General features: G+C 38.4%; 1 protein-coding gene across 1 annotated transcript in view; it reads left to right on the top strand.

The window, feature by feature from the left end:
• Window positions 1-475: 475 nt before the first annotated feature.
• Col12a1 (collagen type XII alpha 1 chain) overlaps window positions 476-17,373 on the top strand; it is a 106,928-nt gene continuing 90,030 nt past the window's right edge. The window contains exons 1-11 of the mRNA XM_010617912.2: window positions 476-646; window positions 2,498-2,614; window positions 4,553-4,696; window positions 5,299-5,358; window positions 7,132-7,395; window positions 7,566-7,730; window positions 8,390-8,563; window positions 10,744-11,034; window positions 11,414-12,016; window positions 13,249-13,521; window positions 16,487-16,759. Of these exons, the coding sequence (XP_010616214.2) occupies window positions 508-646; window positions 2,498-2,614; window positions 4,553-4,696; window positions 5,299-5,358; window positions 7,132-7,395; window positions 7,566-7,730; window positions 8,390-8,563; window positions 10,744-11,034; window positions 11,414-12,016; window positions 13,249-13,521; window positions 16,487-16,759 (2,503 nt within the window). The 5' untranslated portion in view covers window positions 476-507. The remainder of the gene's footprint in view (window positions 647-2,497; window positions 2,615-4,552; window positions 4,697-5,298; window positions 5,359-7,131; window positions 7,396-7,565; window positions 7,731-8,389; window positions 8,564-10,743; window positions 11,035-11,413; window positions 12,017-13,248; window positions 13,522-16,486; window positions 16,760-17,373) is intronic.

The raw sequence follows: 17,373 nt of genomic DNA, 5'->3' as shown, positions 1-17,373 counted from the left end.
AACTACTAGAATCATAAATACAGAAAGTTTTAGTCTCTATAAGGTTTTATGAATGTCGATAGATTGTTATTTATTTATAATTTTAGTTCTGTTTCTCTTGGCTCAGATTTTCCTATGCACCTCTGGCTCTTTGCAATTATAAGCCATATGTTATTATTTCCTCTTTAAAATATGCAGGCATCCGCATTGTTTTAGGGAACATGGCAGTGCACTCTGGGTGTGAGTTTTTCTCATATAAAAGGACAGACTTTCAAAATTAATAAAAATATATTTGTGCATTGATTTAAATACACATGGGTCACAGCTCATACTAACTTTATTATTTTTCCATGTAACAAAAATGTATAAATAAAATGGCAACCCAGAGAGATTTATCTGTGATAAAATCAGCAAGAAGAAAATGGGCGTGGGGTGGCTGCTTTACACATGCTGCTTGGCCATTTTTTCCTAACTTTGATTCCAAAACATCACATCTGAGTTTCTCTGAGCACCTTAAAATCCTCTGAAATGTTAAAGACTTTTCCTCACAGTCAATTTTTCAGTTTATCTGGAATCCTGGCCATTTGGACATCCACAAGGTGGGCTGCTGCTGACCTTCAGCAGCTTCAGCCTGATGTCCGCTGCTTCAGGTCAATTTCCTTCCAAGGTTGGTGGTACTGTTTTTCCATGTGCTGGTTTTTTTCAAAGCATGCTCAGGCCGGTTGTGTCTGCCTTTGCATTAAATTTGTCCTGAGCCATTGCTATTGGAGAAATATTTTATAATGATATTCTTCATACCGTTGTCTTATTAACTTCTGTTGCATGCGTGTTATACTAAGTGATGATTTCAGCTAAGCCTTGCAATATGATGACAGACAGAAGAATGTTGAATTGTTGAAATATGCATGTAGATTAATAATCTAATCTCACTGCCTGTGTATGGATAATAAGAAAATAACATTTATTTCTGTACTAGTATATCCAGTAAAAATAAAGTAATCTCCTAGAGTTGGAAGCAGCAGTTCATTACAGAAAATATTTTCTTAACTTGTTTTATTTCCATTAAAACATACTATTAATATTTTATCAACCTCTAACCCCAGTTAAATTCTGTGACTCCCGTCTCCAGCTCCTATTGTGTTTCGATTGACCTTTTGTAAAAATAAAAAAGGAGATTGTAATCTCTCCAAACGAACACAAAAATTCCAACTGACAAGCGATACATTCAGACTGAAACCTTTTAAGAAGAGTGTGGCTGAACATCATCTCGGGGCTCAGCTTCCGGTGTGGTGATGTTTGATGCATTGGCCATGCACGGACAGTGACCAGTGCAGTGCTGCATGCTGAGGCATGAACGTTGTAGAGAGAATATCATTGTAAAATATTTCAGAAATGTCTTTGTGTAATGACTGCCATACACAGAGGCTTTTGTTCCTTGTGGGAAACTAAAACCAAGTCAGCATTTCATTGGCACATGCATGAGGCTGTACAGTTTTGTATGTAAAGTGTTCCTTTCCGTACTTCTCAGTTATTCCTGTCATTGACTTATCCAAATTTTTACACACAGTCATGTCCCCAGATTGCTGATCTCTCTTCACTGTTTTCCTTAAATCCTGTAAATAAGTGTCATAAATATACATTGATATTGTCTTTTCATGATTAACCATTGTTTTGTAAAGGACTATCCTGGCGTTTTAATTTAAAATGCCACTTTTAGTATAGTATATACCTGCTGCAAAGGAAATAACAGTGTTGGTTTACACCTTGGAAACACACAAGCAAGCTGGTGTAAACAGACTATTGGTTTTATAAACATCTGTATGTCATTGTTTATATACTTATAAATTATTAATGTCTCTTATTCTTATTTAGAATATTTGTCTATATGAATGTGAATATACATTTAAATGTATATTTCCACGTGAGACATATCTGTTTCTTATGATTTCTCCTTTTCATTAAAATGCTTTTTCTCTCTGCCACAGACTGAGATGTATGAGAAAATAGTGCAGAGAATGAACCAAAAAAATCATTGATTCCTTTCCACATCATGGAAAGAGTATTATGTCAGTGTTCTACATTAACTTCTAAGGTTGTAAGCAGGTTGTGATTCGGCATGCTTGTTCAAAATGCGCTCAGCATGTACTGAGACTCTTTTAATTTTATGTGAATTGTTTGCATATGTGGTTATTATATGTGATTACATTGCACCTGTATGTACTTGTAACCAAATATGTTTCTATTATGCTTGATTTTGCTGGACATTCTTGAATGACCTAGCAACTCAAGAATCAAAATTGTTTTGTGCTGTCTTCTGTAATATGTATTCTCTCTGATGTTTTGTCATATCTTGTCAGCTTTTAATTTTATTCCTATCCAACAAGATATCTTTTATATTTGTTGGAAACAAATTTATGCAAAGACAACTTTAGTAAGCTTCGCTCAACACAATTCTTTATTATACTGACCATTTTGTGACAGTTGAAAACCTAACTAATATCAACTCTCTTTCTTGCAGTTGACCCACCTTCAGATTTGAATTTTAAAATTATAGATGAAAATACTGTTCATATGGCATGGGAAAAACCAGTTGATCCAATTGTGGGTTACAGAATAACAGTGGACCCTACCACAGGTAACTTTCAAAATGCTGGGGATTTAGGACACAGGTCTCAAACACGACATAATCCTGTCTCTTCTCACTTCATCAGGAAGGAGCTGGGATTTAGCAAGCCTGATGGATTTGGTTGATATAACCAGATATTTGGTGGACTGCAGAGTTCCAGCACAGTATCCACTTCTGTTTTTGTGGTTTTAAGCTTTATTAATATGATTTTCTGGGCTAAGCTGCTGTTATTACAAATGGACTTTCAACCCCCCCACAATATTGCTAGTAATCTTTGATATTATCAGATAGAATTCTTAGTTTTGGCATTCTTCTTCAATTTTTAAAATATTTTCAGTATTTAGCATGGTGTCCTCACTGAGCAATGAAGTTGCTCTGCTTACCCAGCGCCCTGCACGTTTCAGCACTCAGGATGCGTTGTTTTAGGGTGAGGATGGGTGACAGTGACGGGAGACACAGTGTAGTCTGGCTGGGTGGGTTCTGTAGATTCCGGGTTGAGTCCTTGAAAAACCAAGGACTTGGGGAAGAAAACCAAGGTACAAACCAACACAAACCAACCCAACCTAAACTTGTTCTGACTGTTCTTAAGCATTTTATCTTTAGTACTAGTAATATTGTTCGAGTACAGAGAATGCTGTCAGTTGATTAACTTGTAATTATAAGAAGGAGTGGGGAATTAACCATCTCCACTGGCCAAATACAAGAAGTCTTCACTGGCTGATGGTAGAGATGGATAATGTCCAAATAATTTGTTACTAGAGCTGTGTTTGCTTATCATTTGGCCTTTAGAAGTACCAAAGTTCATCAGGGAACTTTTAAGGAAATATGATGTTAGGCCTTAAAAAAGGATCAAGAATTTACTTTCACCTCTTTCTGTCTTCTCAAATATATTTGTGGTTAAGTCAGTTATTCCCAAAGCAGAAAAGCAGTTCAAATAAGGTCTCTCTGGTTTCCAGGTATTGGAAATTACTAGCTCCCAGCTGTCACAAAACTTGGCACTGGGTGAACCCAGTACAGCAGGTCCCCAGTGTCTTGGTGTCTATTTTCTGGGGTTACTGGTTTGTTTTGCATGTTCCACATGTGAACCCAGAGAGCTTCTCAGGATTCTGTTACTCATGTTGTCTTTCCTACTGTCTCAATAAAAGTTTAATGTAATTGCAAATATCCAGCAGGCAGCAGCAATATCCAGCAGTTAGTCCCTAGGAACTACAGCACTTTTGGTTGAATTGAAAGTTATCAGAATCTAGAAAGAACTACATTTTTGCTATGTAATATACACTCAGTACACTGAATCTTGAAATGTTTTATACTGAATTAAGTCAACTCAGAGGATCATGGTTACCTATTAAGGTATATACTTATTTAAGCATGTAAGATACATTATTTCCATGTAAATTATTTTCTCACAAAGGGTTAATTTTAACCTATGAAATTTATTTTCCTTGATTTTAAATCTGTCCATTTTCTTTGTTCTCCAGAGTACAATGGGAAATTAAATTACTTTCTGTTTTATTTTATTCATAAAAATTTTGTTATCTACATTAGTCTTCAAAAAATGTGATGTTTTTGGTTTGATATTCTGGTATACCTTTAATCTAGAAGACATCTGAGCCTTCAAAAAGTATTGAATATAATTATAACAGGGGCTGGGGATTTAGCTTAGTGGTTCTGCCGCCTGCCTCGCAAGCGCAAAGGCCTCAGTTCAATCCCTGGTACAAAAAAAAAAGTGAGGGAATTATAACAAGGAAAGGTAATGGCAGCATGTTTATAAAGTTCAAGATCCTAGTTTTAGAAAACCATAGTTAAAAATAATGTTTGGATGACTTGAAAAAATAGATATGTTGAATTTTTCAAATTTTAAATACATCTGAAAATTACAGTATATTGGCTTGTGTGGTACTAAAATATGATTTTTTATATTTGTGTGTTTCTTTTCTGTATTTCTAGATGGACCCACTAAAGAATTTACTCTTGCAGCTAGTACCACTGAAACTTTATTAACAGACCTCACACCTGAAATAGAGTACGTGGTGACAATAACTTCATATGATGAAGTAGAAGAAAGTGTACCAGTTATAGGCCAGCTAACAAGTAAGCATGCAAATGTATTAAAGTATTTTTTATATTTTTATTTTGCAGATTTTTCCAATGTCACATTTAATTTCCTATTAAATAGCTAATTTATACCAGCATTAATACTTCTTTCTGTGATCCCAATTATTAGTGGATATAAATGATTCATTCCAGGTCTCTAGAAGTAGCATAAATGTTCTGAATGAAAATTATTTTAAAAAATTAAACTTTGGGCCGGGGATTTAGCTCAGTGGTTTGGTGGCCTGCCTTGCAAGCGCAAGGACTTGAGTTCAATCCCTGGTACCAAAAAAAAAAAAAAAACAAAAAACTTTGCTGGGCAATCATGTTGAAATATATCTAAATTTTCACTAATAATAATTAATTTACAAGGGAATGTTTACTTGGCAGTCTGCCAGCCAGCCATGACCATTTGATTTGAAAGACAAGGAGCCACAACAACACATGTATTTATTTTCTTTTCATGAAAAGAAAAACCTTTTTTTTTGTACCAGGGATCCAACTCAGGGCCTTGTGCTTGTGGGGCAGGTGGAGACACCACTGAGCTAAAGCCTTGGCCCTGTGGTTTCATTTTCTTTTGTAACAACAAGGTTTTCATTCAGTTCAAACAGGTGGTCCATCAAAGCCAGGGGAGAAGAAACCTGGAAAAGCAGAGATCCAAAGTGAGTGTTTCCCTATATTTTGGCTTGAACTTGAAGTAGTCAGTAACATGTAGTGATGTTGCAATTATATACAAAGATCGAAATAATTTTTCCATTAATTTCTATAAGCTCCATCTGGAACATGCGGAGACAGTATTCAAAGTATATAATCAAGTAGTTACTATAATTAAGTTCTGACTTTCTAGCTAATTTTTCATTCTAAGACAAACTGATAGAGACAGGCATCACACGATTGTGTAAGAAATACAAGGCTGGAGAAACACAACAGTCAGTGTTGAGGCAACTAATCTAGCAAGAAGGCGCTTTTCTAGAGTGGCTGTTCTGCTTGTCTCTGGGGTATTGACATTGTCTAGTCAATGGCAGCTTTTCCAACCTCCTCCAGAATTTCTCTAAGACAACTCTGATAAATTGGTGCAATTGGTGCAATTAGATGAAATCAATTCTATTTAGGGCAGGTTTCATGGATTTTAGCCTCTTTTTGTCTCATGTGACTTTATCTGTCTTACTAGGGTGGACTCTGAAGGGGGTTTCTTGGGCTTCTGATTTTGCCACTTTGTGAAAATGGATTTATGTCCCAGAATGACAATAAAAAGATTATAAACACGAACCTCTTTGTCAGGATCTCTCCTTATCATTCTTTGAGATGTCTAATATGTAATCTGAAATGAAGTTCATAGTATGAAGTTACATTGCTAATACTTTCCCCAAGGCATCAGTATTTATTCTAAATCAAAGCATTATGCCAAATACAGACATTTTAATAGGCTTAAATTGGCCTATTAAATAGTGCACAAAAATTATTGAAGCATGCAATTTGAGTTTGGCTTGCAAAACTTTCCAGAACGCTCTTTCTCTTCCTAGCCAAGTACTTCTTTTATTATCTATTAACTAGCTACAAGGACAAAACATCTTCAGAAAATCCACGTAGTGTTACCTTACAAATACAAATTTCCAGAAAAATCAACCTCCACCTACACCATTCAGAGAAGGAAGGATAATGTATTTGTTTGTGAAAGCTAATCATTGCATTGAAGCACTTTAAGGATGCCATATGGATTCTTAATTTTTAGATGAAATGGTTATTTTCTCTCTTGTCATATAGCAGGTTTCAGGTGTCAAAGTTGAGAACCTTGTTAATTAGGTTAAGATATTTTGGTTACTTTGCATCATTTTCTGTTTATATTTACTTCTACTAAACTCCATTAACTGAATCTATCATTAACTAGAATCTAACGCTATTGCAACCATTAGACAGTTACATTGAAAAATGCAGTAGGATACTAAAAATGTTTTATTCTTCAACTTAATTGCATTTGCTTGAATAGCACCGTAATTATTTTGTATTTATTTGCTTGCAAATGCCAAGGAATTAAAACACTTTGCTTATATTTCTTTCATATGTCTCCTAGATGCATTATATAATTTTTATGTGGAGAGAAGAGTTTATAAAATAGATAGGTTGATAACACAAATCCTTGAATTGTGTTCTCGAGCACGTCATATCTTCAATTATCTCTTCTTGCCTAATATCTTGTAAAATGATGTAAAGACAGCTAATTCCAAACAGCATCTTGGCGAAGGCCCTGAACGTGCTTCTGTGGGTGCTAATAAAATTTTATGTTGTTTTGTTCGTGTGGATGAAGAACAATGTCTAAGTATACTCTAATGAATGGAATGGTTTTAAAAGACATTTTTGCAGTGTTAGCTTCTGTTTGTTAATGATGGAGTGATTTGATAATGCATTATTTAAAAAGCGTGTTAAATGTATTTCAGAATGCTCTGTCAGTGCCTGGACTGACTTAGTTTTTCTCGTGGATGGCTCATGGAGTGTGGGAAGAAATAATTTCAAGTACATTTTAGACTTCATTGCTGCCCTCGTATCTGCTTTCGACATTGGGGAGGAGAAGACAAGGGTTGGAGTTGTTCAGTACAGCTCTGATACCAGGACTGAATTTAATTTAAATCAATACTATCAAAGGGATGAGCTTCTTGGTGCAATTAAAAAAATCCCATACAAAGGAGGAAATACAATGACAGGTATGTTTTACTGATTTCATTACTGTTTGTTGTGAATAAAATATCTGTTTTGGAAGGAAATTAAGCACTGCTCATTTATCATTATTTAATGTCTTTGAAATTGGTCACATAGTTTTTGACTTTGGCAAGAGTGAGGATAAAGCAAGTGAACATGTTCCTTTTCCCTCTAGGGGATGCTATTGATTATTTAGTGAAAAATACTTTCAAGGAATCTGCTGGAGCCAGAGCTGGCTTTCCTAAAGTGGCAATTATAATTACGGATGGCAAATCCCAGGATGAGGTGGAAATTCCAGCACGAGAGCTTCGTGATATTGGAGTTGAAGTTTTCTCTTTGGGTAAGTTAGGTTGCCTAGTTATTTTATTCTAGAATTGTTTTGATATGAGTAATGCTTGTGAAGATGAGAGACTGATTTCTCCCACAAGGGTGCCATTGGAAGTTTTCACTGCGTTTTTATAGTACAGTATCAAGCCAAATTGTCTTGGAGTAAAAATTCTACTTCTCTATTTCCCTCATGTAAATCCCTTAGCATACCCTTCAGGTGAGGTGATATTCACATTCTTTGCCAGCTCTCCGCTTTTCAAAGAATCCGAGGCCAGTGGTTCTAACGAGACCCTTCTTGTATTATCATTAAATTTTTTATGTATTTCCTATATTATGTAATACTGGAAGAATTCTGAGGGCTTCAGGTCACTCAGGACTCTCAAATATTCCTGTTACGCTGGCATAGACAAATGATGACATGGTTGGAATGAGAGCTCGCTCGGTTTACTCACCACTCACTGCCACTTTGGCTGGCGACTTCGTGTGAAAGGATACAGTGCCCGTGCCGTCTAAACCACCGTGCATTTGTTAGGAAGTGCAGCAGTTCTGGCTCATGTCTCAGTAAGGATTTGAAGATGTGTTCAGTTGCAAAGGATTGAGAAAACCAAGAACCTCTTCAAGTCGACACCTTCCCATTTCAATAGATCCTTGGTCTTTTTTTTCCCCCTTAAGGCATTAAAGCTGCAGATGCAAAAGAACTGAAACAAATTGCATCGGCACCATCTCTGAACCACGTTTTCAATGTGGCCAACTTTGATGGAATCGTGGACATTCAGAATGAGATCATCTCCCAGGTGTGCTCAGGTGTTGATGAGCAGCTGGGTGAACTGGTTAGTGGGGAAGAAGGTGAGTGCATTCCTTGTTGAGTGTTTCTCCATTTTCCATCATGTGATGGCATCTATAGCTTTATAGGTACCCTAGAAGTAGACATGCTTATTTACATGTGTGCTCCAGGACTATCCAAATTTATACTCCATTGGTTTTTCTGAACTCAGCTTGGTAATACTGCTTATAATACATTCACCATGAAAGAGTTAATAAAATATTTCTAGTACTGTAAATTTCTTGAAAATTGGGAGTAACAAGTTTTAATTTGCTCTTCTTTTTGGTAGTGGGGATTGGACTCAGGTCCTTGTGCTTGAGAGGCAGGTGGCGGCACCATTGAGCTAAAGCCCTGGCTCTAATTTGTCCTTTTAAAAAAGACCCTTTTGCACACATAGTCTGTCCATAACCAGGCTCTCCTGGCCACTTTTTTTATTCATCCGGCTCTTGGATTTAAACATTGGTAGGCTGAAGAGACATTTTAGCATTCTATGACTTAATAACAACCTTGTTTGTATTAGCTGGTTATCACAAGGGTTTTCCATCATCATACTCTGCTGAATGTTTTCAAAGCCTTTAAGAATATTTCAAAGGGCAATTTGATACGCCCACATCTGAAAAGTTTTCCCAGCTCTATCAGTTATTACATCTAAATACATGAAATGAAGAAGAGGCAGTTCTAAAGACATTTTACAAGCATCCTTTGGAACATTAAAAGTAACAATTCAAAGCCTTTGATATGTTTCCATGATTGTTCTCCATTGTGAGAACTGACAAATGATTCAAGATAATTTCTAAATAGCTACATCTTCAATCACATAAACCTGTTAATCTCCAACCCCTAAGAATTCTGGCAGTGTTCACTGGCTCTAGTTTTATCTCAGAACTTCTTCTCATTGCTTCACGGACTCTGAATCTTTTCTTGATTGCCTGATACCTGATTTTTTTGCTCTGTATGATAAAGTCTGTCTCTCTGCACTTCCAGTTTCCTTGGGTTACTTACTCCCACACTCAACCTTTAACCATGCGGATTCCTTGCTGAGGGGCAGGGAGGCTAGGGAAGCTGAATTTTCTTCTGCACTCTCTGAACCTTCTTAATGGAGCAGGCCACCTCGCTGGTGCTCACACCTGTCTCCTGGGCCTGCCTTCCTGTCCTCCCAGTGGTAGTCTGAGTCTCCTGTTCCCTGTGCTGCCTCAGTGTCACTGAGCAGGCTTTGGCAGAACACCCAGCTGCCGCTCTGCTGCTCTCTTGACTTGTCATTTAACTGTCACTTCATGTACTACATTTGGTTGCTTTTTAGAAGGTGACGAATAAACTTGTACCCGTTTTTCTAGCCGCTTCTCACATACTATATTTCCAGGGAAGTTGACTCCACTGATATATCTAGAATTTTGAGACCTTGTCTGAAATACCTTCAAGTAACTTAGCTGTTGACTGTGTTCTATAGTAAGAATAAAAAAATTTTAGATTATCAATATTTACATATCAATGGGCATGGTATAAACCATTATTTCACCTCTGTTGCTGCTATGAACAGAGTTGAACTTTTTTTTCTTACTCTGAATTAAGTGGGGTTAGAGTTGGTTAAAATTATAAAAAAATCTTATTTCATAACTGCTAAATGCATGCTCTTTCTTGGTATTTAAAGTATCTTTTAAACATTGTAATTTTTCTTTTATGACATTACAAGAGAAAAGCTTCCTAAATAATTGTGTAAATCATTGCTCTAACAGATACTTATCAAGTATTACTTTGGAATGCTTTGCTTGTATTCATGTATTTTTTCTTGACCTGCTGAGGATTAAATCCAGGGCCTTAGTGCATGTTAGACAAGTGCTCATCTACTGAATTACACACCCAGGGCCTAGATTGTTCATACTTTGAAATTGAAAACAAAGGTAATGGGTGAAATGCCAACACCAGTATGGAAATCTTAGTTTCAGTGAATATTAGATATCAGATGTCTTAGCCGCTAGTTTCTTTCAAGTTTTCAGCAACCCAAGTAAAACCAGACACTGGTTACTTTTGTTTTGTTAGGTACAGGTGGAATTAGGGGAGAGAGAGTGCCAGAAAACTCTGTCTGATATATTCATCATTAATTTAAATATGGAAAATCCAAGGGCCATCCATTCGCAAGTCTATTACTTAATTAACAGAGCTGAACCTAGTAGTTATTAACTACTGCCTGCTTGTTACTTTTTAGTTGTCGAGCCTCCTTCAAATTTGGTTGCTACTGAAGTTTCATCAAAATACATTAAACTAAGGTGGGACCCATCACCCAGCCCAGTGACGGGCTATAAAGTCCTCCTCACCCCGATGGCCGCGGGTAACCGACAGCACGCTCTGAGTGTGGGGCCACAGACAACCACGCTCAATGTCCGCGACCTGTCTGCAGACGTGGAATACCAGATCAGCGTGTCTGCCATGAAAGGGCTGACATCTAGTGAGCCCATTTCAATAATGGAAAAGACTCAGCCCATGAGGGTTCAAGTGGGTAAGTTAATAGGCACATCCTTGAGTCGAGGAAGTGGGTGGGTCTTTTTTTTTCAGCTTTATGGGTGGGTCTTTTTGACAGTATGCCCTCCTGGCTCAGACTTTGTGTTCTAAACAACATACCTGCAACAGTTTTCTTTGAAAGAAGCATGCCTGGGATGAGAAGGTAGACAGGAAGAGGAAAGAGGGGGCTGCAGAGAGAGTGGATTTGATTGAAGCATGAGGTATTATTGCACGTGTAGAGAAGAATTGGGCAATTAATGCAACTCAGTATTTATAATAAAAGGAAGGAAGCATGCTCACCGAGAATGGCAGATATTTCAGTTTTATGGATTTCTTCATTTCTGTTCAAGCTTACCAGACTCTCTTTCTCTTTTCAGAATGCTCACGTGGTGTGGATATAAAAGCCGACATTGTGTTTTTGGTGGATGGCTCCTATAGCATTGGGATTGCAAACTTTGTTAAAGTTAGAGCCTTTTTGGAAGTTCTCGCAAAAAGTTTTGAGATTTCACCCAATAGGGTACAGATAAGCCTTGTCCAGTATAGCAGGGATCCTCATACTGAGTTCACTTTGAAAGAATTTACCAAAGTAGAAGACATAATTAAAGCAATAAACACCTTCCCCTACAGAGGAGGATCCACAAACACTGGCAAAGCGATGACTTATGTCAGAGAGAAGATATTTGTGCCTAACAAGGGTTCGAGAAGTAATGTACCAAAGGTCATGATCCTCATCACGGACGGGAAGTCATCCGATGCCTTTAGAGACCCTGCCATAAAGCTGAGGAATTCAGATGTTGAAATCTTTGCAGTTGGTGTGAAGGATGCAGTTCGCTCAGAGTTGGAAGCCATTGCCTCTCCGCCCACGGAGACCCATGTGTTCACTGTGGAAGACTTTGATGCTTTTCAGAGGATATCTTTTGAGCTCACACAGTCTATCTGTCTTAGAATTGAGCAAGAATTGGCAGCTATAAAGAAAAAAGGTCAGTATGGTTAGTAAGAAGTAATCTCTCCATGAACAAAGTCTTGTGATTGTAATATTGTGGGATAGTGTACTTCTGCACGTCTTTAAACTTTCCAGTTATTGAAATCTGTTGAACTCAATTTATTTGTTTCTGGGGTATGACTTTCTCCTGGGTGTGGATCACTTCTCTGCTGGTGGAAAAGCTGATTACCCATAAGAGTCATGAGCTGGTTTTGTTCTTAGGTCCTCAAGCAGGCCTGGAGCCAGCTTCATCATCCTATTTGTTGTCATCAGTGACCACTTACCGAGGGTCTACTCTGTCCCGGAGATTGAGCTCTGCCCTTTGAACCAAAGGTGACTAGGACACAGTCCTGAGCCTTTGAATCTTTTATGCATTCCCTTTCCTGGATCATTTTGGGCACCATGCCACACATCTGGAGTTCCTTATCCTATTTTATTTGTCTACATTCTATTTTTCAATACTGTTGAAAGGGCCACCATTTTCAGCAGCCTGCCTTAAGAGCTCCAGCATTGTAATGCACATTCTCATTTTCTCTCACGTGGCATTCTTATGTACTGCTTTCTCTGTTCATATCCCTGTGCTTACATGTCTCACTAGTTTGATGGCTGGTCCCTTGGAGAGCCAGTGTGTTAAACACACTGTGATTTCGTTTACTAAAGGCTTAGTTTGATAAATATTCTTCTGTTAAGAACAATTCCTTAGTTTTACTTTGAGATAGCTGTCTACTTAGCACCAAAGTTTAATATCCAAGTATCAGGATAAGTGGGAAACAGGGATGGTTCCTTTTAGATCTGCTATTGTTTAAATATTATACTTGTGGGAAGGGCCAGTCTACCACTGCTCTGTCTTAAAAAGCTCAAAATTTAAATTCAGTTTTTTTTGGACTGAGAATCAAACTCAGGGCTTTGTGCTTGTGAGGTAGGTGGTGGAAACACTGAGCTAAGTCCCTGGCACTAAACTCAGTTTTAAATAGTCATTATAGCAGTATGAGGGATGCTAAGACAGAGGATTAGGAGCTCTTTGTGAGGCTTGGAGTGAGCAACCATCTTAAAATGGTCATGTGTGGGCGACTTATGCAGTACGTTGGTTTCACTGACCATCCTCCCCAGTGAATATGTGTCACTTCAGAATCATATACTCATTGGATACTTTGTTTTATGGATTAAAAAATTTAAAGCTATGTCTCTCTCTCTCTCTCTCTCTCTCTCTCTCTCTCTCTCTCTCAATAGCTTATGTGCCTCCAAAGAACCTGAGTTTTTCTGAGGTGACTTCCCACAGCTTCAAAGCCAACTGGTCTGCTGCCGGGGAAAACGTGTTTTCCTATCACATCACATACAAAGAGGCCACCGGGGATGACAAGATCACGGTGGTGGAGCCGGCCTCCAGCACCAGTGTGGTACTCAGCAACCTGAAGCCAGAGACCCTGTACTTGGTGAACGTGACCGCAGAGTATGAGGATGGCTTCAGCATTCCTGCAGCTGGAGAAGAAACAACCCAAGAAGGTGGGACAGGGCTCCTGCCGGGGGCTCAGAAACTAGCCCTCCAGTGTAGAGCAGAGCTCCTGCTTGCCCTACACCTGCTTTGTAGTCCGGAATGGTGAATGGCTTTGTAGGATTTGGAATCTTTAAAATACAGTTGCTCATATATCTGTTTTCAAAAAGGAAAAGACTGTCAAGTACAACCTCTAGATTTATTTGGATGAATCTGAGGTTCAGAGACTTTGAGATTTGTTGATAATTACAGAATTCACTTGGAAGATGCTCATCCATCTTTTCCTGGCCTACATTTCAGTGATACCATGTTTTAAGTGTGGCAGATGACTCTGCCGAAGGAGCCAGTGGCAGAGATGATCTGTCCATCTCCATATATCATTTTCCTTTTAAAAACTGCAGTAAAAGGTGTATAACATCAAATTTATTACTTTAATCATTTTAAGTGTACCTTTCAGTGGCATTAAGCATATGTATTTGTCATGCTACCGTCACCACTGTCTCCAGATGGTGCAGAGCTGAAAGTCTGTAGCTATGGAACAGTAATTCCCATTTCCTGCTGCCCCTGCTCCAGGCGACCACCGTTGCACTCTCCATGTCGCTTTTATTCAGTTACTGTCAGTGCCCACCAGTTGGGGATTCATGAAGTGCTTGTCCCTTTGTGTCTGGCTCATTTCACTTAGTATAATGTCTTCTGTTTTCACCCATGTTTCTGTTTCTATCAGAGCTTCTTTTCTTTTAAAGGCTGGATATTATTCTGTTGTATCTACGGACCCATCTTATTTAACCACCCACGGATGGGCGTTTGAGTTGCTTCCTTCTTTCAGCTGTTGTGATTAGTGTTGCTATGAAGTGTGGTCTGCTAATGTTACCAATATTTTCAGAACTATTTGCATACATGTGTTCTCCTTACTGGATAGGCGGAATACTTCTTTTTGACATGATTCATTACTTTTGATGTTTAAAGGCTATCATTTAACCTGTTTAGGGGAGATTAAGATGAAGCAATTGTTCTTAACTCAGAGACTATTAGAGCAGGTGTAAATTGTTCTTTCTGTTATGACTGGAGGTGGGAGGGAGCAGCAGAAAGAGTTTAAGACTGTGACTAAGAAGTATTTGCTGACAAAGTTGTCATACATTGGCATACTTCATTGGTAAAACCCAGAGACCCTGGTTTCTCTGAAACATTTTTCAAATAAGATTGTAATCTTTCTTTTGCACCTGGTCAGGTGCAGTTCTGACTGAGGGCTGGAAAATAAACAAAAATGCCATTCTCTTACGATTTTTGTGCTTCCGTAGCCTGGAAGTTCATCTCTAATATGGTTTTCTCTTGATTTCCTGATGCCCACGATGCTTCGCAAGCCTGGCCCTTTTCCCTCAGCACATCGGAATAGGGACGGGAGTTAGTCCCAAGAAGAAACTTGAGTGTGAAGGTTTCTGAAACCGAGTGGAAAACACTCTGCACAGCTGTTGAACGCCATACCCGTGTTTACTTCTTTGCCTTCCTGTAGAAATAGAGAAAAGCATGATGTTGATGACTGTTTCACATTCCCCGTGGACTGCTAATCCTCCTGAGGGCTGTGTTGCTAGCGGTGTTGGCTTTGTAAACTACAGAAAGCCAGGGCTGGGTTTCTGCAAGAGGCAGAGGCAGAGGCAGAGATGACCTGGGCTGGAAAACTGAGAATTACCTCGAACTTCAGTCATGGTAGAGCCCCAGAACTTGGGATGAAACACTTCCCACTCACAACCCCGGAATAGCTGTGCTATCATGAGTTTTACTTTTGTGCTTGTAATAGACTGGGCAAGTTTACCTTGTTTACAAATCCATCGATGCCATTTGCTTTTGGCCATGGCAAAATTTCCTCCTTTTGTTTATTTATAGAATCCACCCCCCAAAAAACTTCTCGTGAAAACAAACTGCAGAAATAAACACATTAAGCACCTCCCACCCCAGTGCAAAGGCTTTTTGAATAGTGGCCACTCTATTCATATATACTGTAGTTTGGGCCATTGAACTACTACTACAATAGAATTTGATAATGCATTTCCAAGTCTACTATTTAAAAAGAAATCTGGGATTGATAGGTTCTCTGGTCAATAAGGAAGCTTCTGATTCAAAACACTTATTAACTAACACTGTTGGAGCTCCTGCTATGTGTTACACGCTATGCTAAATGTTTTCCGTGGATTTTCTCATTCAGCCAGTGCAATTTTTCAGTAGGTAGTTATGCTTTACTGCTGGATAATGTGAGGCTCAAAATTACCTGTCTATGAAGCTGCAGAGCCAGGGTTCCAACCTGCAGGTCTATCTGTCTCATTTGTTGTAATTTCACCTTTTTCCTTGCCATACAAGATGAATCAGGGTGTCAGCGACCCTTTCTTTTCTTCTCTTCTCTCTGGAGTGATCTAGTGATGTGTTGAATTTTCAAGCAAACATCTAATAGTTTGTATCTATAGTGTCCTTCCATGAACGAGAACACAAAAACTTTGTATTTACCTTTTTTCTTTTCTTTTTTTTTAAAAAATAAGTGTTTGCCCTCTTGAACAACTGGGACATTTAAACATTTTACTAAACACAACCCAAATGATATTCCCTTTTGGGTCTTAAAAAAATTTCATCATTGACTCTGTGTGAGCCATCCATCCACAGTGCAACTGAACTTCAACATTTAGAGCTAACGGGCATTTATTAAGTACCTGTCGAATCCCTGCTCTTTCACATAGGCCATCCAGTTGTCCTCCAACTCAAATGATTGTACAGAAAAAATGTTAGTGTGGGAGGGTTTCACCATCTATTTAATCTCTGGCTAAATAAATACAGTGGCCAGGAAATATGTAAAAAAAAAAGAAAGAAAAGAAAAACCCAACCTGATCATGGATTAAAGAAATGCTACATCTTTGTGTTCAAAAAGCTAGTGTTTGTATTTGTCACCTAAAATCGGCTGAATTCTTGAACATATATATTTTTTTATTTCAGTAAAAGGAGCACCTCGAAACCTAAAAGTGACAGACGAGACTACAGATAGTTTTAAAATTACCTGGACTCCAGCTCCGGGGAGAGTTTTAAAGTATCGAATTATATACAGACCAGTTACTGGCGGGCAAAGCAAGGAAGTTACCACCCCAGCCAATCAGAGGAGGCGAACCCTGGAGAACCTGAAGCCAGACACCAAGTACGAAGTATCTGTCGTCCCTGAATACATCTCAGGACCTGGCTCTCCGCTGACCGGAAACGCAGCCACTGAAGAAGGTAGAGGCAATTGCTGATCGTGTGGCAAAACCCGAATCTTAGGTGGGAGTGACCTAGCTATTCAGATAACGCAAGTCATGCTAAATATTCTGTTTTGAATGTCTTCATTTAATCTGAGGGTTGGCCAGGGATTGAAAATCAAATTGCTTGGCATCATGTTGCACTTCTTTGGGAAGATTCAAAAACATTATTTGTTTTTGTTTAAATGGTTGTAAATGTTCCTACAATCAGTTCTCACATTTGTTGCAAACTATACTATACTTCTTTAATATATCATTTTATGGAAAAATAAGTAATTTGTACTTTTAATTTTACTTCCTATCTTTACTTTTTTTTTTTTTTGGTACTGGGGATTGAACTCAGGACGTTGTACTTGTGAGGCAGGCAGTGGAACCACTGAACTAAATCCCCAGCCCTATAATTTTTATAGTAATGGAAATGCTAAACACACAGTAGTAATAGTGAGCTGTTGTTCACACCCATTTACACCAGCTTCTGTGAAAAGCTTTCTGGTGTTCTTTCATTCTGTCCCCACATAGTCTCTAGGAAGTTGCTGTTGCTATTATCATCACGCTGGTTTTACAGGGGAATTGAACTAAGGAAGTTAAATCATA

This window comes from Fukomys damarensis, unplaced genomic scaffold, assembly GCF_012274545.1.
Source record: "Fukomys damarensis isolate Sample0158 unplaced genomic scaffold, DMR_v1.0_HiC HiC_scaffold_27, whole genome shotgun sequence".
In the NCBI taxonomy this organism is placed as follows: domain Eukaryota; kingdom Metazoa; phylum Chordata; class Mammalia; order Rodentia; family Bathyergidae; genus Fukomys; species Fukomys damarensis.
The sequence above is the reverse complement of the archived record's forward strand: the minus strand, read 5'-3'. Positions and strand labels throughout refer to the sequence as shown.